General features: G+C 42.2%; 1 protein-coding gene across 4 annotated transcripts in view; it reads left to right on the top strand.

The window, feature by feature from the left end:
• The window catches only part of arhgap46b (Rho GTPase activating protein 46b), a 96015-nt gene that overhangs the window by 46228 nt on the left and 23774 nt on the right, over window positions 1-26013 (top strand). For all 4 annotated transcript variants that reach the window (XM_053686312.1, XM_053686313.1, XM_017486939.3 and 1 more), the window contains one exon: window positions 4803-5222. In XM_053686312.1, coding sequence (XP_053542287.1) covers window positions 4803-5222 — 420 coding nt within the window. The remainder of the gene's footprint in view (window positions 1-4802; window positions 5223-26013) is intronic.

The raw sequence follows: 26013 nt of genomic DNA on the forward strand, positions 1-26013 counted from the left end.
TCCTCACCAATCATAATCAAGAGTAGCAACTGTTCGGTATGTAAACATACAGTAGGCTGCAGCTCTCCATTCACTAACTCTGATTCACTTCATTTAAACTCACGGTTGACAGATATCACTAGAAAAGTCAACTCCAGTTTCCATGTTTTGATTTAATCCCCATTAAAACACAATATTATCAGCAGACATAGACACTGTACTGGGGAACCAATCTAAAATTGACAAACAAACAAAAATAAAACTTCTAAAATGTAAAGAAAATGTGCTTAGTCATTGTGGGCAGCTGTGGCTCAGGTATATAGAGTGGTAGCACGGGTGGTCCACTAATCGTAGTGTACATTTATTCATTTAGCAGATGCTTTTATCCAAAGCGATTTACAAATGAGAAAATACAAACAAAGCAAAGTGTAGGCCCACATGACTCCACATACCAAAGTGTCCTTGGGCAAGACACTGAACCCCAAGTTGCTCCTGATGGCAAGTTAGTGCCTTGCATGACAGCTCTGCTACCATTGGTGTGTGTGAATGGGTGAATGAGAACCAGTGTAAACCACTAAGGTTAAAAAAGCGCTATGTAAGTGCAGACCATTAACCATACATTCTGCTCTATATTGGCTTGAATGAAGTTGCTCGACAGCCACAGCAAGGCCATCACTGTTTCACAGCTCATTCACCTGACCCGCTGACTGAACACTCACTACAGACGCTTTATCTTTCTCTGCCAAAGCAGCAGCAGCACTCTCCCCTTCAGTAGACTTATCTGTCGGCATTACTTCTGTTATTCTTTCAGCATCAGTTATTGGTACCGGTTTTTGAGCCGAACTTGTTCCAGGCACCTCCACGACAGTAGGCAAAGCAGCGGTAGCATTCTGCATCTCATCACATGCATTATCATTTTTCTCACCGTCAGCCAGCAGATGACTTTTCTCAGGTTTATTCAGTTTGGCTGGACAAGCGCGGATAAGATGCCCTGTTTCACCACAACCGAAACATCTCATACCATTTGTTGTGGCAAAAATGACAATTAAACTTGTCATGATGAAAATTTAAAGACGGATCCAAGTCATCCAGGTTCTCTTGTAGAATCGTATAGACGTAACGCCTAAGTGGCACAACGTGCTTCAAAAGCGAGGACTTGCACCCAGTTGGAATCATCTTAATCAGAGAAACAAATCTGCCATATAGAGCATCAGAAGTTCATTTGAAATGAAAGGCGGCACGTTAGATAGTGTCACTTTTTTCGAAGGAGCAGAAAGCGGGAGCACCGGAGTAAAAAAAAAGTGCCGTTAACCACTATCCCACTTTCTACCAGCGGGTTCGCCAAATCAGTTGTCTTCACCAGCACAACAATGACGCTGTTCAAACGAGACCTGGACAGAATGTTCTCAGGCCCAATCACTTCTCCTACAGCCTCTCTCTCTCACACCCCCTCTCTCTCTCTCTCTCTCTCACCCCCCCTCTCTCTTTATCTCTCTCGATTACTCTCTCGCTTTTTTTGTCCACTGGGGTCAGTACGCCTGTGCACCTGGTCATGCGTTAGGTTACTGTGTGTGGGTGTGTGTGGGCGTGTGCGGGTGTGTAAAGGAGGAATCACCAGCTGGAGGTCAGAGATGAGCTCAGACCAAGCGGACCACCGGATTATCTGTCACCATATGGCTCTTTAGCTCTCCTTATAGGGGGAGGGACGGGCCGATTGCTGAAATAACTCCCGCTTTACGTCCGCTCCTCAGTGTTGAGGAAGAAAGCGTTCCTGCTTTAATGCACTGACCCGGCCTACATTTATGCACTGATTAGTATTGGCATGCTGGAGTCTTGTGTGTGTGTGTGTGTGTGGGGGGGGGGGGGGGGGTTATTGGGGTTATTCCATTACCTGGTTAGGATATGAACCGTGCCTGCCGGTAGAATGCGATAATAAAGCACATTATGTCCTGTTTGACAAAGAGGCACCTTATGAAGTAGTTCCTAACTCATTCCGCCAGTTAATATGCATGCGTTTCACACCTATTAATGCGTTTGCTAAGTCAGAGCAAAATTGATACTTAAAAAAAAATTTTTGTTTGGTTTTGCATAATTAAACGAACCAAAAAAAGAGGGGGGAAAAAATTAGCCAGTCTAAGGACAAGCATTGCAGGCTGATCGGCATTTTTAAATTGTCCGTTGGGTGTGTGCGATTGTGCCCTGCGTTGGGTCGGTACCCTGTCCAGTGTCCCCTGCCTTGTGTCCCCTGAGTCCTCTGGGATAGCCTCCAGGCTCCCTGTGACCCTGTGTAAGATAAGCAGTACAGAAAATGGATGGATCAAAGGCAATTGAAGGCAAAGTGTAAGTGTGGAAAGTGTGTCTATTAGGTAGAGAACCATTTCTGTTGTAAGATACAGCATGTTGAAAATATTGGGAGGGGGATTATGGGATGGATAATGTTTGCACATTAGAAATGCGCACGCTTTTCCCCATACAAATGCTGACAAAAAGGGGAAAATGCATCTGTGTTTTTGTGGGGTTTTTTTTGTTTTTGTTTTTTTTGAGTCATCTTGCCCCACCGAAATCATGTTTATTGTCCACAAGAGGATAAGAGGATTTCAAAATTATAAATAAATAGCAGCATTCCCTTCTAATACAAATGCTGTCGAAACCAGACACCACTTCTTCATGTTCTGAAGAGAGGGCACACTTAAAGTCACTTCCTCTCTTTCCACATTCACCCCAAATCTCCAGCTGTGGTAGACTGGCATTAGCATTTATGACACTGTAGTTAGGTCTAAAAGAGAAGGCAGCTGCCATGATGTCTGTAATGCCTCATGTTGCAGCACTTCAATAGCAAGAACAAAAAACAAAACAAAAAAAAACAACCTGTGAAGCACTTCAGAGACAACAAAACATCACACTGCCAACATACTTACGTACAATATTGGCTAGTCACTGTTGTAGACGATAGAGCAGATATTCAGTGAGTATATCTGCTAGTTCTTGTCAGAAATGTTTGTACACACGCTGCTTTTGTTTCCACACTGTGCTGAAATACTCCAGAACAAGGCGAAACTGTTCCACTGACCCCATAAACACCTGTGATGAGATCTGATCGAGAAAGATGGAGACCAGAATCGCCGAGACACCACAGCAGCTGTTTTATTCCCTCTCTTTCCATGTGTGTGAGTGTGATTGTGTGTGTGTGAGTGTGTGAGTGTTATAGAAAGAAAGACCTGAACAGATGCTGGGTTTTGCTTTGCACTGTGGTTGGACTTCTTAGCGTCCTTAATTATTGTTTAACAAACATCATGCAAACCAGATTGTGGTTCTATCTATCTATCCGCCTATCTGTCCGTCTATTTGTCTAGCTATCTATCCATCTACCTGTCTATCTATATGTATGGCTATCTATCTACTGTATCTGTTTATCTCTATCTATCTGTCTAGCTCTCTATGTATCTGTCTGTCTGTCTATCTATCTATCTATCTGTCTATCTATCCGTCTATCTGTATGTCTATATCTATCTACAGTATCTATCTATCTATCTATCTATCTATATATATATATATATATATATATATATATATATATATATATATATATGTATGTGTATATATATATATATATATATATATATATATATAATATATATATATATATATATATATAGTAGTTATATATATATATATATATATATATATATATATATATATATATATAATATATATATATATATAACTACTGTATCTGTTTGTCTCTATCTAGCTAGCTGTCTATATTAGTAGTCGATCTAACTGCTGATGTCAGCTTGTCAGTTCATATTTCAAGAACATACAAGTGTGTGTGTGTGTGTGTGTGTGTGTGTGTGTGTGTGTGTGTGTGTGTGTGAGAGGAGAGAGAGAGCGAGAGAGAGAGATCGCCTGTCGCTCTGCATGCTGTTGACCATCTGTGTGAGAGGTACACAGGTGTGTTAATGTTAAGCTCCAGGTTGTGTGTTGTGCCTCTTGGTGAGAAAATAATAGAGGCACAGAGCTCAGGGGCTTTATGCCAGCATGTCAATGTGCTGACGGGGCTCTTCTCCAGGCACCACGCCCAGCCTCTCCCGCCTGCCCACTTTAGCTGCAGGACCTCACCCAGCATCTCTCTCGCTCTCTCGCTCTCTCTCTCATACACACACACACACACAGAGCGAGAGGGAGAGCAGTTCCACAGCACCATCTGGATTGCACTGTGGGGAAGTGTTATCTGCACATTTTATAACGTCATTACTGAAGATATTCTCAGATAACTCACACAGGTCATCAGACACAACAAGCGTTATTTGTGTGTGTGTGTGTGTGTGTGTGTGTGTGTGTGTGTGTGTGTGTGTGTGTGTGTGTGTGTGTGTGTGTGTGAGGTTAGACTTCCAGATACCTTTTTTCATTCCCTTACTACAAGCAGCTCTCAGCTCTTGAGAAATGCTACTGAGAAAAGATATGAGCTGATGACTGTATCAGACACACAAACACGTTGTTTTTTTTTTAATGATTCTCAAAACGATTATTATTTCAGCAGCAGGGAGTAAAACATGTAGTTTATCAAGCCTTGAGCAGTCATCCTACTGGGATAATCACAGCATAAACACCACTACTTCTAAAGTATGTATCATCATCATCATTGAAATTGTTCTGTTTGATTTGCCCAGTCAGATTAATTGAACCATGGGAATGCAACCGCAAAATGGGAACGCTCCAAAAATACTGCACTCTATAGTGATGATAGTGCTTTAGTTACTATTAGACACTGTGGCATTGTGATATTGTCCCTAATCACGTTTCTGATGTTTCCGCACACGCAGGTCTGACTGGGTGGAGATTTTGGAGCCGCGCTCTCGTGAGCGCATGTACGTGAACCTGGCGACGGGCGAGTGCGGCTGGGAGGCACCGCACGGTGCAAGCGTTCGACAGTCCGACGGTAACCAGTGGTGGGAGCTCTTTGACAATAACAACAACCGTTTCTACTACTACAACTCCACTAGCCAGCAAACCGTATGGCACCGGCCACAGGACTGCGACATCGTACCGCTGGCCCAGCTCCAAGCCGTCAAGAAGAGCTCCGAGGCCGAGCTGAGGGGCCACGGGAAGACCGGGAGGAACACGCCTGTGGCTGCAGTGCTTTCACCCAGCGCAAACGCCTCTCAGGAGCTAGAGAGCAGCAGGGAGACGTCATCGTTAAAGAGCAGAGGGGGCAGTTTGGAGAAGAGGAACGAGGGCAGCAGGTGAGCGTGTTCGGAAGAGCGTGTGTCAGATGTACTGTATGTCTATTGACACAGCCTATCATCATCATAAGCCAAGGTGAACATGTCGTTTAGATTAGGACCTAAAAGCAAACAGTACATAAATCATCTGCAGTACTGTACCATGAATGCTAGATCTATACACAAATAATTATACAGGCATTCATGTGAGAGATTAATTTTGTCTCTCGTAAACCGTCATGTCTGCGTTTCATGAAATCTTATCTCTAGCAACTAAATAGCCCCCGTATTTAGTTTCCTAATGCCTAGTTGACATTATAAAAGTGCTTGTGGAAAGACTTTATAGACAGCTGACTCCCATGACTGCTAAATACAACCAAACTGTGACTCACAGTGTGACTGCAGAGAGTAAGATGGCAGTGTAAATCAGGATTTCTTGCCGCATGCCGAGCCGGCTCCTATTTTAACTCTCGATCCTCTCGGCTCACGTGCTGCTATAGGCAGGGGATTATAGTTTCTATATAAAGAGCAAAAGAGCACAGTTTGTGTTTGTGATTAGGTTTATTGTGTCACTGACAGAAAGCTGTTTTCCAAGCACACTAGGTTCAGCAATGAACATGTCACCCCACCCTTCAGTTAACACTCATACACAGGCTGCAGATTATATTTCCAACATCAGTGCTTTTGCAAGCTAAACCGTGAACATGGAAAGTAAAAAATTGGTGCAACAATAAAAGTGCGAATTGTACACTGATTCTGAAAATGCACTCGTGTGGACAAAATGGCGGCTCAGCTGAAATCATCGAGTTTGAAAGTGTAGCGTGGTGCAGAAGCTCCTTATACAGTAGCTTAATGATGGATGGAGGATGGCTTTGAATGTGCTGGTCACTATGCCAGAGGATTTCATTTACATTTTATTTAGCGTCAAAGGACAGGACCTTTAAAGGTCTCGCATATATAGTACATCACTCTACTTAAAGCTGCACCTTTAACTTTAAACTTTTTTTCAGTTTAAAATGAACAAACCTACTAGGAAAAGTTATTCATACATATATTACAAATACATTATCTGCTTTGTCATTACGAAAAGATCAAAGTGTTTATAATATCCTAAAAACACAGAATTGCCTGACAGAACCATATAATCCCATGGGCTCTGATTTTAAAGCTGTAGTGCCGAACCTTTCTTGGTTTCAAAAAGAACAAAAAGTCAGAAAAAAAAAATCAGTGTTCAAAACTGTCCCCTTACCTTATGCCGATTTGCAACGGTAAGCTTATAATAATGATTTACGTATAATTTGAGCTGTTGGGTCGGATTTCACAGGAAACGTCAGTTTGACGTCATTCGTCTTTGCGTGGTTACGTCAAAGCCGTAAACAGAAAGAAGACCTGGCTAATATATCGCGTGTGTGTAGGGGCTGAGGATGGTGGAGTGTTTGTAGCTTGTTCTTAATTTAAATTGGTCATCTAGATGATTAGAACTAGCCAGATTAAAAGCAGCCATCACTGACATCTGGAGAATCAGCTGTTGTCAAAACCAAGAAGCCTGGAACTGCGGAGAGCCTGCAGTCAAAAAGGGAAAGTGACAGAGCCCATGCTAAAACGAGAATAAATATCAGCATGGAGATCTGAAGGGATTGAAGACTGACGCGGAGATGGCTTTTTTTTTCTGCTGAACAGGTCAGACATTTCAGTGGCTCAGTAGGTAGCTAGCTAACATTAGCGCACTTGTTCACTTGATTCAGCTTCTTTCTTTCTTTTTTTTTTTTTTTGCTATGGTCAGCAATTATTTATTATTTTCTGCTAGCTATGAGAGTGAGAAAGTCACCTCCAAGAAAACCGTTTCCACCGCCAACTCTGTCCTCAAGTATCGGAGCAAATATACAAACCCATACGTATACCTCAAAGCATCAGATTCATCCGCGCAGAGGAACAGTGCCGAAGCACAACCCATGTAAAAAATAACATGAAAAAAACTATTCAAGTAACTTGCAATTTTATGTTTCAAACAGAGATGGCGATAGAGAGGCAAAAGTTCAGTACTGCAGCCTTAATGTGTGAATTTCCCTCTTGGATTGATAAAGTGCTCTATCTATCTATCTATCCATTGCAAAAAAAAGTTTTTTTATTTTCCCTGCATAGTCCTGTTGACAACACAGTTGACCATAGATTTGGTTATATCCACGCTGGAATATTTTCATTACTGTCTGCCTCACTGTGTTTTTCCCCACAACTAGTAGACAGCTCTCCACAGCAGTGAGTAGTGAATGTATTATTCGACAATGCAATCTCTAAAGCACATCAAGTGGCTAAAATCGAATTTTTTTACTACAGCATTCCTTGGCATGAATGATCACTGCCATAGAATTCACCCTAGGAACTGTGTTGTGTGTTTAGACTAGTAGTGCTCTTGGCCTTGCAGCAGTGCGGAGTCTGAACCAGCATTTATCATTCAGAGTAGTAAATTTTCCAATGTACTCAGTAGTCTAATGGACTCGGCCCATTCATTTGAAAATTACACATGATGACACAGAGCATTTGTATATCGCCGTGGGATATACAAATGACGTGTAAACGAGATGTAAATCTCATCTTCTTGCAGTGTTAACTTTAATTATCGCCAGGCTTTGTTGGAGTTTGTTTAGTGCTTCAGAACGGATTTGAAGGGTGAGTTTAGGAGGGTGGAGCTTTGTGATCAACTCTGTAATCACAGAGAGAGAGAGGTTGTGAAAAAGTAAGAATAGGCATCGCACGTACACACACACACACACACACACACACACACACTCTCTCATTCACTGTCACACATGTACTTGAAATCAACTACTAAGCCAGCCAGCCGATAGATAGAGGTAAATTAATATAATGGATAGATAGATAGATAGATAGTGGCAAAATAATATAGAAAGATAGATAGATAGATAGATAGATAGATGGATAGACAGATAAACGCAAACTCCTCTTTTTTTCACCTTTCTTTGCGACTCACCTGTTGGCAGGGAGAGTGTGTTTAGGCTGGGAGCATTTAACAGAAACAATTAAAAAGATGTTTTGTACACACACACATTTCAGTAGCTCTGCCTATATATGGCTAGTAGGATTGTGAGCAAGACTCGGGGTGTGTTTGTGTAGTCTGTGTGTGTGTGTGTGTGTGTGTGTGTGTGTGTGTGTGTGTGTGTGTGTGTGTGTGTGTGTGTGATGTTAAATGGAAGACAAGTTGTCAGAGAGAGGAGAGAGACTGATCTGAGTGAAGGGGAAACCTCGGAACAGAAGAATGTTTATGTTCAGTTGGTCTTCACTGTCAGCACCTCTGAATAAACTCCACCAGTAGGTTCATACTTACTTTACAGGGTTTTACTTTTTTTTTTACTACTTTAGAAAGTTTATCACATGACCAGTTTATAATATATATCATAGCACAGAGCTGGGGGATTCTCGGTTGGTCAGAAGGTGGTGATTTGTTTTCTCTAGCAGCAGTTGTAACAGTAGGGTCGGTTTTAGTTCAAATCACAGGTTTAAATGAAACGCACTTGCTCTAATATGTTATCGTTTCTGCAGTAGCGCCACCTCTTGCACGCACACTAGTGTGTTAGCCTAGACAGCACACATGCGGTATGTTGGGGGTGTGGCTTTTAGGGATGTCACGAGAACCGATACTTCGGTACCAAGTCGGTACCAACATTTTAAAAACGTGACAGTACTTGTTTTTCTGCAGTAGCGTTAGTAGTTTAGCTCCGCCCCGACTCGTTGAGAGGAAAGCTAGTATCGGTTTCTGGTGTGCAGCCGATGCTATCGTTCATTTCAAACAAAGCGAGGTAACACCTAGAATTTGGCGAAGCACCTGAAAGACGGTCCTGTATTATATTTGTTTGAGGCAGCTGCCATTGTGGCCATGAAACCAGCTAACGTTAAGCTCCATGTAATGTTTGCGATAGCCAGTTATTTGTTAACGACACTAACGCATTGTGATGTTATAAACTACGTCCGAATGGGCCACCATGCATCGCCATCCAGCCCGTGTCCTGTCAGCTAAATGTAGCCTAAAGTCACTAATAATTATTCAAATGTTCATGCTTTAAAAAAATCTGTTTGTCCTGCCACCACATCAGTGAATTTAAACTAATGCTTGCATTCAGAGTATAAGGGGTGCGTGTGCGCGTGCGTGCGTTTAGGAGTGCACCTCCGGAGACTCATTGTCAGACAGTGTTTAAAAAACTAAAATACCCCCCCTCCCTTCCCCCTCTCTCTCCCTCTCTCCCCCTCTCTCCCTCTCTCTCCCCCTCTCACTCTCTTTTCCAGTATCAGCCCGAGGAGGATGTCCTCCAGGAGAGTTTTTTTATTTTATTTTTTACATTTTATTTTTAGACCACACCGTGGTATCGACTTTGGTATCGAGTATCGTGTACTTTTGGTGGTATCGGTACCGACCACTAGATTTTTGGTACTGTGACATCCCTAGTGGCTTTGAAGGGAACACTGAACAGAGGGACTGTATTTGTTTGAAGCTTGATTTTTACAAAACAGCCCAGATAACTTACTACTGAGTGTAGTACACCTTTACTACCGAGTACACTTTTACTACCGAGTACACCTTTACTACTGAGTGCACCTTTACTACATAGTACACCTTTAAGCTTGAACAGCGATTCAGAAACCAGCGCTCCATACCATAACTACTAGTAACAAGAAGCATTTTAGGGATTGAGCAGTTAATCAAAGGTACAGTATTGGACTGAGAGGACAGCAGAAGTGCTTCTGTCCTGGCTGAAGGAATCTGCCTTAAATGGTCACACACTCTCAGTTGTTAACACAACACAGACCGCACATAAACATAGTGTAACGTATTCTCTGCCGCTCGGACATTAGTGACGGTTGAAGCTTCTACCATGCTTGTTCGCCAAGTATGTCATTTCTGTTGGATGCTGTGCGTACAAACACAACGTGAACTCCACTCGCAATTTCCCTAAGGTTATAGAGTGCAAGTCTTAGTCATCCCCTCCTCTCTGTCTCTTTCTCTCTCTCTCGCTCTCTCTCTCACTCTCTCTCTTTTTGACTTCATGAAAGAACCTTATAACAGTTACACCACTGTTACATTCTCGATTCTGATTGGTCAGAAGCTGTTGATTCATTTTTTGTAACAGTCTCTGAGAGTAGTGCCACACACTGTTTTATATTAGTGCACTAGTTCTAATACCTTATGGGTTTCTATAGTAACAGCTCATTCACAGAAACCTGTGTCTGTGTGTACTGGGTGACATGGTGAAGTTTGTTTGTGAGGAGATGTTTGCTTGGCATTTTTTTGGAAGGAGTCTCCAATGTCAACATTTAGTAACAGTCAGAGGTACAGTAAAATTGTTCCTTAAGGTTTTCCAACACAATAACGGACGGCTGTATGGTTTCTCTGTAACTCTACAAGCCGCACTTTTTAGTCTTATTAACTTGAAGGGAGAAAGAAAAGAGAGGTCGGTGAGGGAAGCTGTAATTGCGTAAGTGAAAACAGGAACTGACTCGTATAGTGGACATTCCACAACATTAAACATAAATAAGGGAATCAAATGAACAAAGTGTCATTCTTTAACAACAACAACAAAAACACTTTTAATTCATTATTAACACTGGCAAATTGCTGTGGCATAAAAGGAAAAATGAAGCATCACACTATCTGGTCACTGATTATTTTTCATATAATAACACACACTGTCACGTTTTATTCATTACTTAACATGGTGCAGCGGTTTCAGACAGGACACAACTTTATTTTTAGTGTTTGATTGTGTGGACTTGCAGTAGAACGGGAGGGGCTTGTAGAAGATGGGGAGGGACTTGTAACAGATGGGGAGGGGCTTCCAGAAGGTGGGGAGGGATTGTAACAGATGGGGAGGGACTTGTAGATGATGGGAGGGGCTAGCAGCAGTTGGGGAGGGACTTGTACCAGATCGGAGGAACTTGTAACAGATGGGGAGGGACTTGCAGCAGATGGGAGGGGCTTGGAGCAGATGGATAGGGATTGTATCGGATGGGAGGGGCTTGTAACAGATGGGGAGGGACTTGTAGCCAATGGGAGGGGTTTGTAACAGATGGGGAGGGACTTTTAAAGCTGATAGCTGTGGTATCTTTTCTGTCTCAAACTCAGAACTGTAATTGCAGAAAAAAAAACTCATTGTACAGAATCCTGTACTGCTTTTTGTGCTTTTTTTTTTTTTTTTAAACATCAGCACAAACAAGTACATACATTTAAAGAATTCCTTATTCATAAGCACACTTTAAAGTATTTCTATGTCAGGTCATAGTGTATGATTTGAGACACAGCTAAAGTAGATGTGGAAAGCCGAGTATCTAATTTTCAAAGTGCAGGCCCTTTCATTTCTGTGAGTGTGTGTGTGTGTGTGAGCTTGTTTGTAGATGTGGACTTAACTGCTTATGGTATTTTGTGCGTGTGTGTGTATGTGTGTGTGTGTGTCCATTAATTGGCCTTCTGTCTTGTGACAGCCTGGTCATCCTTTGCTCCTTTTCTTTAACATACTGGTCATCACACTGGCTCAGAGCCAACTTTGTGTGTGTGTGTGTGTGTGTGTGTGTGAGCTTGTTTGTAGATGTGGACTTAACTCCTTATGGTATTTTGTGCGTGTGTGTGTGTGTGTGTGTGTGTGTGTGTGTGTGTGTGTGTGAGAGCTTGTTTGTAGATGTGGACTTAACTCCTTATGGTATTTTGTGCGTGTGTGTGTGTGTGTGTGTGTGTGTGTGTGTGTCCATTAATTGGCCTTCTGTCTTGTGACAGCCTGGTCATCCTTTGCTCCTTTTCTTTAATATACTGGTCATCACACTGGCTCAGAGCCGACTTTGTATGTGTGTGTCAGTCACTCACTCGGCACAACGGGCCGTCTTTATGGCACCAGACATGTTCATTCTCTCATGAATCTGTGCCATTGTTTGAGCTGTGCTGTTTTATTCTCTGAAGCGCGTCTTGAGTCATTGCTGTACTGTACTAGCCACTTGTACAGATTTATTCTCTGCTTTGCTGCACTGTTTAAAGTCAGGTGAAATCTGAACAGTTAAGAGCACATGCAACACAGCAATTATGGTACTGTTTGTATGATATTTACATATTTATATAATAATATAATAAATATTATTATTATCTTATTTTAAATTATTAAAATAAGAATTATACTTCTTATTTTAGACATTATCTTCAGCCCAATACACAAGACTTCTCTCTCGCTCTCTCTCTCTCTCTCTCTCTTACCCTAGAAAGCTCAATTTGGCATTTCCACTTAAAGACAAAACAAGTTAGAGGCCAGATCTGGTCAGAAATTAGGAGCATTGTTAATTTCTTTGCTGAAAACCTGAGTTTTGGTTGAATTGAGATTTTATGAGGAAATGAAGGACATGAGGAAGTTAGAATGGTGTTATAAGGAGCTGCACTTGTGTAAGGTTGTTGATGATGTGTGGCAGTGAATAAGTATAAAAAGTGCACTGTAAATGAATTGAATAAAAATGTGGGGAGCGGGAGGGGTTTTTTTGTGTGGGTTTTTTTTGTTTGTTTGTTTGTTTTTTTGTTTTTTTTGGGTTAACAATAAATAAATGTTGCTCCCTGATAAAGTTGATTGGTATTGATGTCAGTAATCAGACCAGCATTAATCAAATCCCTCTGTAAACATGCCTCTTTTGTCCTATGGAGAGGAAAGTGAGCACTTCAGAGCCCGTCCCCTTCCCAACAGATCGAACCTAGAGGAGCGAGTACAAGGCCTTGCTGATTAAACACATTCTACTGCAAGCATTTGTAGTTGGCCATCTCACCTGTTCCTTCAATCAGAGATTCTGATTAAATCCTGATTTTATTCCAGATCCCCATTCTCCCTGTTTCTCTCTATGAACCCAGTGTCTAAGGTTTTAAAACATGCATGACAAATGAAAGGAAAATAAGGTGTCTTGGTAAGGTGCTATGCCAACACGAGCCCCCAGACCAGCTTCAGTGCACCCGGAGGCATGAATTAGATGTTCCTTCAGATGGTGGAGAGCTCTGTTTAGCACTGCATAGGCGGCTGGAACTCAGGTATATAGACTGGTAGAGCGGGTTGTCCACTAATCGTAGGGTTGGCGGTTCGATTCTCGGCCCACATGACTCCACATGCCGAAGTGTCCTTGGGCAAGACACTGAACTGCAAGTTGCTCCCGATGGCATGACAGCTCTGCTACGATTGGTGTGTGAGTGTGTGTGTCTGTGTGAATGGGTGAATGAGACACAGTGTAAAGCACTTTGGATAAAAGACCTATATAAGTGCACACCATTCACCATTTGCTCCAAAATCGCCAATCAGGTGTAGCATATGATTTCCATTATTTTCATCCTTCCAGATTCAGTGACTCCTCATACCCCCCGTGCATGGATGAGTTATAGTGAACACAGTAAAGAACTGTGTTGTTTTAAAGGTGTTCATTTGGGTTCCCATCCATCTGTCCATTTTCCATAACGCTTATCCTACACAGGGTCGTAGGAGAGCCTGGAGCCAATCCCAGGGAGCTTTGGGCACAAGGCGGGAGGCACACTGGACGGGGTGCCAACCCATCACAGGGCACAATCACACACTGATTCACACGATACGGACAATTTGCAAATACCAGTCAGCCTCTGGACTGTGGGATGAAACCGGAATATCTGGAGGAAACCCCAGAGGCTCAGGGACAACATTTAAACTCCACGCACACAAAGCGGAGGCGGCTTCCAAACCTGCAAGCAGCGGAAAGCAAGCCGGTTCATTAGTGAATTAACGTTATATTATTATTCACAAAATTGGATTAGCATTTCATAACTAGTTTTTAAAAAATCGTGGACTCAGACTTTGAGCCATGAATAGGCTCATGAGAGCGTATTTAATTGAACTTGACTGTAATAGATTTGAGGAAAAAAGGATGATTTCCAATGAAATGTGGCAGTACCAAGCTTCTCCCAGTTAACACAAGGCAGGAAACTGTCACTAATCTTGCTAGAGGAACACACTGGAGCCATTGTTGTAGCCGTGCTGCGTTATTGCTGCTGGTATTCTTATATAACGGTACTGCATGCAGCATTATTGTAAAGCAGTCATGCTAATAAAGCCTGAGCCAAATGAACTGATGAGAACCCACACAGCCTGTGAAGTAGTTTACATATATATTGACTAGTTCTGATGATGATTTGCGGCAGGCTGCGTTTTTTTTTTTTTTTTTTTGGTAAAAGTATCCGCTCTAGACGGCTCTTGATATTGATATAGGCAGCTGTGTTTATGCCAGTGTGAATTCCTGCCATATTTTCCTGCGTTGCCCAGGCCTTGCTGGCACAGACCCAGCTACTGTCCCCTGTAACCTCTCTCAGACGGAGAGAAGTGGGCTTACGAGATTCGGATTTATGTATAATAAAACCTGAGCGGGAATGCCAAATGGAAATAATAGACGTTTTTACATCGAGCGCAAGTGCGAAGCTTAGCATGTAGATGAAGAGATACAGAAGATGTGTGTTATGCATGTTCCACTCTCAGCATTGCTCTGGTTGATTGGTGGTCTGTTGATTCCCATAGCCTTTTGCTGCCTAGAAAATTCTCATATAACTGTAATGGATGTAATTATGCAGTGATCTGCCTTTTTTTTTGGGGGGGTCGTAGGTTGGGTTGACTAAATATTTGGAAGGGAATGTACCTAGAAATGTGCTTAGAGCAGCACAGTGGTGTAGTGGGAAGGGTTTCCACCTCACAGCTCCAGATCAGTCCTGATCCCAAGACTGTGTGGCGTTAAGTACTCACCATGTCCACTTGGGTTTCTTCTGGGTCCTCCGGTTTTCCTCCCATTCCTCAAAAGATGCTGGTAGGTGGATTGGCTATGCTATATTTCTCTTAGTTGTGTGTGAATGTGTGTACATCGTGCCCTGCAATGAATGAATGAATATCCATCCATCCATCCATCTTCTATACCGCTTATCCTTCAGGGTCACCTGGAACCTGGAGCCTGTCCCAGGGAGCATGGGGCACAAGGCTGGGTACACCCTGGACAGGGTGCCAATCCATTGCTGATCACAATCACATACACATTCACACACCCACTCATACACTACGGACCCTTTGGAAATGCCAGTCAGCCTACCATGCAAGTCTTTGGGGGAGGAAACCGGAGTACCCGGAGGAAACCCCCACAGCGCGGGGAGAACATGCAGAATCCGCACACACAGGGCAGCAGCAGGTATCGAACCCCCAACCCAGGCGGTGTGAGACGAACGAGCTAACCGCTAAGCCACAAAAAAAGTCTACCTTCATCCTAGCTATAAGACCAGATTTGTCCAAAATTACTCATGCTGCCTTAATCGCACCATTAATAATGCAGATAAATGGTCTGACTGGTACTGCCTTCAAACTACACCTTCCTTCTGTTTTACTTCCACGTCATTGCCAGAATTTCACATATCAACATACAGTTGGTCTTTGTTATGGTACTATATATAATTTTGGGTGTTTATTTTTAATTTCACGAATGCTTCAAGTGCAGTTAATTATTTGTCATGCTGTACATGCAAATGGACGACTGCTTGAAGCCGTGGGCTGCGTCCCAAACCGTGTACTTACCTACTGTATAGTAGCCATAATACATGTATCTCACCTACTGTATAGCAGGTATGTATGCGGTTTCGGACACAGCCGTGCTCTCTTGTTTGCCGTCAACCGGTTGAGCACTGCCGTGTGTGTACGTGTCCTGTCGCAGAATGCGGTGAAAACTCTCACACGATGTTAATAATGTGATTAAGGTGTTTACATGTCTGTAACGCACATTGATAATGCGACTAAAACAGGAATACTCCACATGTCTTATTCAATTTGTGTTTACTTCAAGTATGACTTTAGTTGGATTAAGGTCATCAATAATCACTGTTTACATGCCAGTTTCTTAATCAGAATATCGTCTTAATCGGGTTAATATCAGATTATTGTTGTCCATGTAAAAGTACTGACTGTGTAACCTCTGCAAATAAAGTGAAAATGCAAGTCTGTTTGCCTGAACAAATATGTCTGTATTTAAAATCAAGAATGTTCTAGATAGTTATTTAGCAAATACTTTTATTCAATGCCTTTAAGTGACATAGGATAGTCACCAGTTACCAGTTCACCAAAGCTACCACTCCATTATCAGTCCGTACAGGATTTTTTCCCAGAAAACTACTTCAGTTGGACGAAATCTTTTTGCATGGTCTTTCACACTGATGTCTGTTGGTAAATGAGATGTTTTAGCTGTACTCATGTTCGACACACATGAATCTTTGCACGTCATCACATGACTTATCTTGGCCGAAATCTGCGGAATATTGAGAAAAATTGCGAGCTCCTCCGAATTTTGCTTGATTTCGGGTTCATGTCTGCGATGGCAGGGACTGAGTTATGCTCATTTTGGATCGACCAGTGTCCATTTTCTAAGTTTTGAATCCCTTACTGCTAACCCAGATGCAATGCTCTTATCTTAATTGAATTATCAGTGCCTTTAAATTTCTCTGCTGTTTACACGTGTGGAAATGTGCGGCTTGATCTTAAACTAGAGGAATGAAGAAGTATTTGGGTTTTTTAGCACTACTTTTTTAACGTTTACTTATTTTATGTGGAGTGTTGAACTGTGTAACCTAACACCACAGTAATGGTACTGTTAATCAGTTTGATTTAAAATTCTTTTCATGAGCACAGTAAGGGAGGCACGTCTTTGATTCTGGCAGATGTGCATGTATAGATTGGATGTGACAGATTGAAGAGGCGCTAAGTGGAACAGGCTGAAAAGGCCCTGGGAAATTAGCCATATGCAGTGCTGCATATTTAAGGCTCATGTTCCAGACATCGTCAATAAGGTCAGCTTAAGGGGCAAAGGTCAAAAGGTTTGACCTTGTGAATCGAGCGATATTGATACACACACACAACAGAAGCAATATTGATATACATACTATAGTGCCTTGCATAAGTATTCACCCCCTTGCACTTTACCACATTGTATAATGTTACAGCCTGGAACTGAAATGGACTTAATAGGGCTCTGAAATTTAACTTGGTTTACATAATATGTATAAGATTTAAAGATAACAAATATTTTTCATTAGCACAAACGTTAATTTAAAAAAATTAAAGCTGAAATTTCTTGGTTGCATAAGAATTCACCCCCCTGGCTTAAAACTTGGTAGAATTCATTTTGGCTACAATTACAGCTGCAGGTCTTGTGGGATATGTCTCTCTCATCTTCACACATCTGGATGCTGATATTTTGGCCCACGTCAAGGGGTGGGGCAGGGGTTCGGGGCAGGGGGCACTGAATACTTATGCAAAGCATCTCAAAACTCAAACATGCAAATCAGATGAAAATTTATAGACTTAGATAAAGTAACTATGACTTTCACGCTCACAATCTGTGCCTCCAACTTTTCAAAAGTTCTGGAGTCATTTCAGACTGTTTTTTTTCATTTTCCGCTGTGCTTGATGGGTAAAGAGGGCGTGTGTAACAAACACACTTTGTCACAAGCATTCAGTGCTCTCTTGGCTGTTTTGGGTGTGTTGAGAATGGTGTGTGTGGTCAGTTAGGTTGGAATGGGAGCGAGTGGTCACTCCCCACATCCCAGTATCGAGTCTGATTGGGGGAAAAAAAAAAAAAAAAACCTCCACGATCTTCTCCCTCATGATATCAAGCTTCATGTGGCAAACTGCTTGTCTCTACTGGGCCAAAGAGGATAATAAAGGACAATGAGACAGGAAGAGGGAAAGATAAGAACAAAGGAGCATGTGACACTGGCCTGCCCTCTTGCACACAAACAGATACAGAATGGTGCGCATACCGGTACCGCGTTTGTCATCTGCCGATGGACTGATTGTTAAGGAACGTGACTTACCAACCCCATGTTGAAGAAATAGCGCCAACCAGCTGGCACTTGATTGGCTCCTGTCACCTCACATCTTCTAAGAGCACATTCCAAAGAACACAGTCGATGGCCGGAGTACATTCTGTGTGTGTGTGTGTGTGTGTGTGTGTGTGTGAGAAGACAAATAAATAGCCATACCAGAAGATGGCAGTATCCATAACCAAAATAAAAAAACTAGAAAAAAAAAGAAAGAAAAACTACTGAACTACTTATAATGCTCTATATAGTGGCATACAATTACTTCTCATGTGAGGGTCCTACAGCTTCACATTTCCTAATAACAGAAGTCATGTATGACCTATCTGATCTGTCTGTGATTAACTGCCAGTCTTGTTTTGGGGTCACAGTCCAATTGTGTCATCCTTATATTTGTAGCACACTTCCTAGTGACTGTTTCATTTTTAACACTCCACTTTTAAGCGGCTCGATGTGGAGTGAAGTCAGCATGTCTGAGCAAAAGCAGGTTTCATCAGCCGCGTTTCTCAGAGTCTCGGTCCTTCTGTGCCCAAGACTCGTTATAGCTGTCTCCTCCTCACCCATACATTCTCTGAATGATGACTAAAGCGTGAAAGTCATGGCCTGTGCGTTCCTTTCTCTCTTTCTTCGCTCCTGAAGCTCACGCAGCTGCTGTATGCCTCACCCTACAGTACGGAATATGGTTCTTTCCATCTAGGGATTCAAAGGCGTGAGGAATTTGAACTGTTTTGCTTCCTTGCTGCTGTCTTCTAGGTCCTCAGCTTCTCTTTCTCTATTGTAGATCAGCCAAGCCCCAAGTATTCCATGCACGTTTCCTAACAGAGATTGAATGAGCAAAAACTGCCAGTAATATGATGACAGCAGTATGTCAACACTTAATCAACACATGGTGCGTTTCAGGTGTTCAGGGTTATTATGTAGTCACATTTATTATTTCATTTACTAGAAGTAACGTGATGGATTCTCAGCGATTGAGCAGCAGCCATAATGGTGAGCTGGAAAAATCATGCGCTGCTACCTGCCTTTGACTGACTGATGCTGACTGCTACTGACAGCCTCCTTAGCCGCGTAAGTCAAGCAACAAGCAATTTGGCCAAAATATTTGAGTAAAAAAATATTTCTATAAATTTAAACATTCACTTGGCTTAGTGGTTAACATGTTTGCCTCGTACTTCCAGGGCTGGGGTTTCAATTCCAGCTCCGCCCCCTGCTTCGGGGGCTTCCTCGGGGTACTCCGGTTTCCTCCCCCAGTCCAAAGATATGCATTGTAGGCTGATTGTCCATAGTGTGTGGTTGTGCCCTGCGATGGGTTGGCACCCTGTCTAGGGCGTCCCCCGCCTTGTACCCCAAGTCCATTGTGATAGGCTCCAGGCTCCCCGCAACCCTGTGTAGGTTAAGTGGTACAGAAACTGGATAGATGGATGGATGGATGGATGGATGAATGGATGGATGGATGTTTTTACCTTTGAATGTATAAAGAATTTGGATTTGACAAAAGCATAGTACAGTGTGATGTGTGCATATATGCAAACTGAACAGGTGAAAACAGCCAACCACATCTTTTTCGAACTGCTGCTCAGACTGCGTCACAGGGCAGCGTACAGGGCACACTCCGAGGAAAACACTATTTGTCCTCTTCCACATACATGAGTTCATAGATGCCCGTGATTGGTTAGTGTCACTGTGATTGACAGCGGAGAGTATGCCATCCCTCCCACTCAGAGAACATGGCTAATTTTGGTCCCAAACACGAGTGGTTGTGACAAACAGAATTGTGTTTTTTTTCTTTGTTGTTTTTTTTTTTGCAGTTAATCAAATTCCATCCATTGTTTGCTTGTTTGCTCATGGCTGAGCATAAACCGAGCCACACCACTTTCTTTTATTTATTTTCTTAGTTTTTCTTTCTAAAAAGCTATAGCTAATATCCCTCGCTGTCACTTTTTAGTGCAATTGCTGTTGTTTGTTTGTTTGTTCTCTGTTTAATGTCATTACACTCACATCCCCTTAAAACCAACTCTGCAGCTCTTGCACTACGGAAGATGTGCAGATGTACAGAAAGTTGCAGTTTTGCTGGTAAAGTTTCCCGACACTGGAACTTCATAACACGTTCATAAGCTTTGCATACATCTTCTCTAAGCGATACAGGAGGATTTGAAAGCATGCGGTTGGCCAGCTTCACGTGTCTCAGGCCCGGTTTACACTAGTGCGTATTCGTTTGAAAGCAGCATTTTTAAAATGAAAATTATCCTCGTCCCCACTGGTGTTTTCGCTGTGTATCAGAAATGATCATCGTCCACACTATACGACCGAACACGCATGTCACATGACCATTCATGCACACTGGGCATGCGCATACAAGTGTAAACAGGAAGTTGGTTGCTAGTCCAAACCGGTGTTCCATGTAGGGCTTACGCCGCTTGAAATGAGATTTGTTGCCAATTGCTCTAATCATTGCTAACCTCTTGCACATGTAGGCAGCTGTAGTATTATAAAATACAGAATTTAACTGCAGAATGGCTGCTACGAATGACAACAAAGCCAACAAGGCTTGCCGTTCAGTGTCTGTGCCGTTATGTGTATAATCAAGGTAGTGTAATGGTCATGTGGTAGGGGCTTGACGAATCAGGGAAGGATACGCAATGATCCAGAAGACCCAATCAGGGGGTGAATGTGGGTGAAGCCACGCCTTCGTTTTCAGAAGTCTGAGTTTTGGTCTGTTTACACCGAAATGCAAGCCCGGAGTTTTCAAACTAAATCTGGGTCTTCTGCGTTTCCAAAAGTCTCCATTTTCCATGGTTGAAAACGCTGGAGTAGTGTAAACAGGGCCTTAGAGGAAACATTTACCCGGGTCGTGGGTGTTAAATGATTGGATGTCACAAAAAGCCTCTAAAATCTCCAAACTCAAACAGAGTTTCACATCAGCCTTTTGAAGATTCTGCAGCATCGTTACATCAAATATTTATGCACTTTTTCTGAATGTATGCTAAGTGTTTGATGGTGGTTTTTTACCATTTCGTTCTTTTCCATTTAGTATGCAGTACTCAGCCACCTTTTTCAGACTAATTCATTTGAGCTATTCTAATACAGCAGGAAAACCACCTTTCATCCCATCACTGTCGCCTTCCTTCTAGATAGCTGTCTTATCCTTTTTTTAATCAAACAATTTTTAGAACGTTGAGGCGCAACCTTTTGCATAAATAATGTTATAATTAATGCATATAAATAAAAGGTATTATGTTTATCCTTCAAACACAGGAGCTCTGACGATGTGAATATGGCTAATCGCCTCTACTGTTAATCTCCCTTAATCCCCGACTCTGAGAATCGCCTCCTCTTCTCCAATGTCCTGTCAGAATCAAATTCCTTTACATAACACACGTCGTCTTTTCCGCGCTTCCGAGCGCTTAGTCGAAAGCCTTTTAAATCCCGTTTCGAGGCAAGCGTATGTTCGTGCTCAAATATTTCCACATGTGGAAGTGTTTGCTTTTATTAAATCCAAGTTCTGTTGAATTGTAACTGTGTTCTCCAGGTGATTTTCTGGACTATCTTGTGTACTAGGTTTGTGTCTGCTTCGTTTCTAAGACACGCTTCACAAGTGTAGCCGCGAGGCCGTAAATGCATTAATTCTCTTGTCGGTCCTAAATTTGAACAACCGGAGCTGTGTGTGTGTGTGCGCGCGCGCGAACATATCAGCATTAGTATTGTTTTCTCTGCAATAACTCCCCATCAGTCATAAACCATCTGATGACTGAGTCTCTCCAGTGTGACTGCTCTGCTGCTATTTCCTGTTTACGCCAGGGAAAAGCACCCTTTGAACTTTCCAGCAGGCAATCCCACAGGGCCGCGCGATCACTCCATATTTTCCTCAGATTCCCACTGATCCGCAGCCATGCAAACAACATGTTCGGCACACACCGCAGTTAGCAAAGCATATGCTCTCAGCTGGTTGTATTTGAGGCAGCCTTTCTCTTTTTCCATGCTAGCTTCCTCTGCCATATGTGTGTGTGTATATTGTGTGTGGGATGTGTGAATGGGTAAAGATGCGATTCTTATCACTCGGGAATCCACAGTAGCTTTGTGCAAATTAGGCAGCGTCTCACAGGCGCATTCAGTGCACGCCGAGGTCTCGTCTGCGACGACTGCGATACAGCGGGACAGTACGAGAGAGGGACGGATATACAGTGTGGGAAAACGGAGAGAGAAAAGACATGACACTACCTCGTTCACTGAGGACTTAAGTGTGGGTGTGTGAGAAACATCAGTATCCATTCCTAATTTCTCACATATTAAAAGAGCTCCTTTATCACGGAGAGAGAGAGAGAGAGCAAGCATGTTTCAGAGTTTTCCCGTCTTCCAGCTTTCGTTTACGGATTGTACGGTCCGAATTTACTCACCACTATGAAAAGATTGTTGACATTTGGAGCTGTGAGAGTGGAGGCATAAAGGGTGGGGACTGACCACGATTTGGAGAGAGAGAGAATGAGTGAGTGAGCGAGCAAGAGAGAGAGCCTCCACAAGCTATTAGGACAAAATAGGCATTGTGTACAAGAAACATAGAGACACTCAAAGAAAGCGTTTGAGAGGGAGCGGTGTTCAGGCAAAAAAGGCAAGGCCAAGTGATGGAGAAAAGAGACAGTATTTCCTGAAGTGTGTAAAAAAAAAATAAAAAAAGGTGATGATGATGAAAAATAACTGTTCAAGGTGAAGAGGAAGAAAGCTCTGGACGAAAGCCTCTTGAGTATTGAAGATGGTTCTCATGCATGCAACAGAGACAGGAGGGGGGTAGCTACCAAGGTTGTGCGTGTGTGTGTGTGTGAAATTTAGGACTCACATTTGCCCTACTGTAAAAAAAAAAAAAAAAAAAAAAAACATTTAAAAAAAAAACAGAGGAGGGCCTAAACTGGAGCCTGGCCTGGCCTACCTCCCTTCCTCTTGCCTTCTCCTCCCTCCTTCTGTGTGTGTGTGTGTGTGTGTGTGTGTGTGTGTGTGTGTGTGTGTGTGTAATTGAAGAGTGGCTTAGTGAGAGTGCGAATTAACACTGCACTATTTAAACAGTAGGAGCTCTGTCAGTTATAAATAGCCAGACGTGGACCACTTCTGACATTTTGGGATTTTTTTTATTCTTTCCCTCTTGTTATTCTTTCCACCGTTCCTCTCACACGCGCAGCGGGGTTCAACAAGGCTTTTACACCAACACAGAGCACCCCTGCAGCTCTCGCCTGTGCGGGTAAGTGTACGTGCACAGATGTATGTGTGTGTGTGTGTGTGTGTGTGTGTGTGTGTGTGTATATATATATATATATATATATATATATATATATATATATATATATATATATACACACACATACATACATATATGGAGATGGCTGTGTGGAAGTGTGTGCATATATAAATATATATATATATATATATATATATATATATATATATATATATATATATATATATATATATATATATATATACACATATACACTTCCACACAGCCACCTCCGTGAACAAGTGTGTGTACTTCATCATGCACTTCAGGTTAATCATGTAATTCGATGTTCACCGTGTGCTGCATTCTTACCTGTTGCGTTGTCGTCGTCTTCGTCGTCGTTGTCATTGTCAGGGCAGTTTCATGTCACTTAATATTATCGGTTAAGTCAATTTTTTTCTCTCCAATATTACCATTCTTAAGGTTTTAAACAATCACCGATCACTGACTTATAGATCGTTTCAGGGGTTGTGTATGTGTGTATAGTGGGCTGTTCAGAGTAAAAGTGTAGGTGGGTGTGTGGTCTTTATAGAGGTGTGTGTGATGGTGGTGTAGTACTGAGGGAAGGAAACTGTTAAAACTGGAATAGAGGAGATTATCACGTGCACACATGCACACACACACCACACGTATACACACGTGCAGAAAACACACACTGATACAGTGCTCACTATACTGAAACAAAACTTTGTTACCTTCAACTCTGTCACACACACACATCCACATGAAAAGTACACAAGACTAGGCAGGCAAAGGACACATGCAAAAGACACACACACACACTGTAGTAATCATAGTTTGTATTGTTTTAATAGATGTAGCTGCACTATCACGGTGTGTGTGTGCGCTTGTGTGTCTCTGTGTGTGTGTGATGTCGAGTTAAACGTGAGTGTTGTACCAGTGTTTTTTGTTTTTTTGTTTTTTTACACGTGTATGTGCGTGTGATGTTTTCATGTGTTATATGGGTGTGTGAGGGTGTGTGTGCGTGTGTTGTGGAATGGTGATAATGCAGTATTATGTTTGAGGAACAATACTATAAAAGCCTGTTTTTCTCTTTAAGCCTCACCTTTCTCAGGAACGGTTGTATAAGGTGTGTGTTATAGAGCGAGGGGTGAAGTACGACTGAGATGCACTCCGTCACAGGAGTACACTTTCTGTTTTGTTAAAAAAAAAATCATTTTTTTAAAAAAACATCCAAAACATGTGCCATATCTGTCTAACAAGCACAGTACAAGCTTCAGGAGGCGTAAATGTCCGAGCGGGAGAGAACACGTTACAGTATGGTCACGTGTCATGTTAAGAAGTAACGAGATTGTCGCGTGTCATATTTACGCCTTTCAGACTTCACTGTATGAGCATTTGTGATGTACAAATATCTGAAAAAACACGATGCGGGAAAGCACAAACTATACCTTATACTGTGTGTGAAAACTGTTCAGTCTAATACTATGCTTTGCAGCTGATCATTTTCTACATTAAAGACATCGAGTAACACATGACACTGTAATAATATGCCATAATATGTTATTATGTACACTAATATGCATAGAAGGCTAGTAGTGTAATTATAGACATCATACCAGTATATAGTCACACCCAAAGTTGTTTATTTATATTTTTCATCTCCCCTCCATCCATTTTTCCATGTAATAGAGCCTACACTGGTGTTTCCCAGCGGCAGTGTGATAGATGGAGAGAGAGAGGGAGAGAGAGAGAGAAGAATGTGTTTTAGACCCAGTGCCAGGACTGGCATTTCAGCCAAGCATTCCTCTGTGTTAGATATGGACAAGTTTGGATTAAGGCACATTTATTTAATAAGCATGAGATAGTGATGTGGGATACAACACAGCACAACAGAAAGGCATTGATATTATCATGATTGAAGGATTGCATAGTTTAATGTAGTTAGTACAATATGATCAGCTGTATCAGTGCCCAGTTTTGACATGCAGTATAATAAGGAAAAACGTAGAAAGATCTGGACTCTGTGCTACACACCGAGGTGCCACTTTCATTTACATTGACATTTATTAATTAAGCAGAGGCTTTTATCCAAAGCGACTTACAAATGAGGAAATACAAGCAAAGAGCTATATCAAGCGGAGAACAATACAAGTAGTGCTACCATACAAGATCTTTTAATTGCGTTCTAGAAAAGCAAAGTGCACAGAGTAGAGGTGTAAGAGTACGTTTTTTTTGTTGTTGATGTTTTTTAGGATAATGTGGGGTTGGCATGTTAGGGGTTAGTTACGTGCTCATGGCAGAGGTGGGTCTTTAGCTGTTTTTTGACTATAGTGACAGATTCTGTGGTCTGGATTGAGGTTGGAAGTTCATTCCACCACTGGGGGACAGTTAGTGTGATGGTTCTGGAAAGGGACCTTGAGCCACACTGAGTAGGCACGACTAAGCGTCGGTCGTTAACTAATCGCAGATTATGTGATGGAACATAAGCCTTCAGGAGAGTGTTGAGGTAGGGGGGTGCAGTTCCAGACAAGGTCTTGTAGGTGAGCATCAAGGTCTTGAATTTGATACGGGTGGGTACAGGAAGCCAGTGGAGGGAGGTGAACAGAGGTGTAACATGGGTTCTCTTGGGCTGGTTGAAGATGAGGCGTGCTGCTGCATTCTGAATCATCTGAAGGGGTTTGATGGAGTTGGCTTGGAGG

The sequence above is a fragment of the Ictalurus punctatus genome, chromosome 15, assembly GCF_001660625.3.
Source record: "Ictalurus punctatus breed USDA103 chromosome 15, Coco_2.0, whole genome shotgun sequence".
NCBI classification, from domain to species: domain Eukaryota; kingdom Metazoa; phylum Chordata; class Actinopteri; order Siluriformes; family Ictaluridae; genus Ictalurus; species Ictalurus punctatus.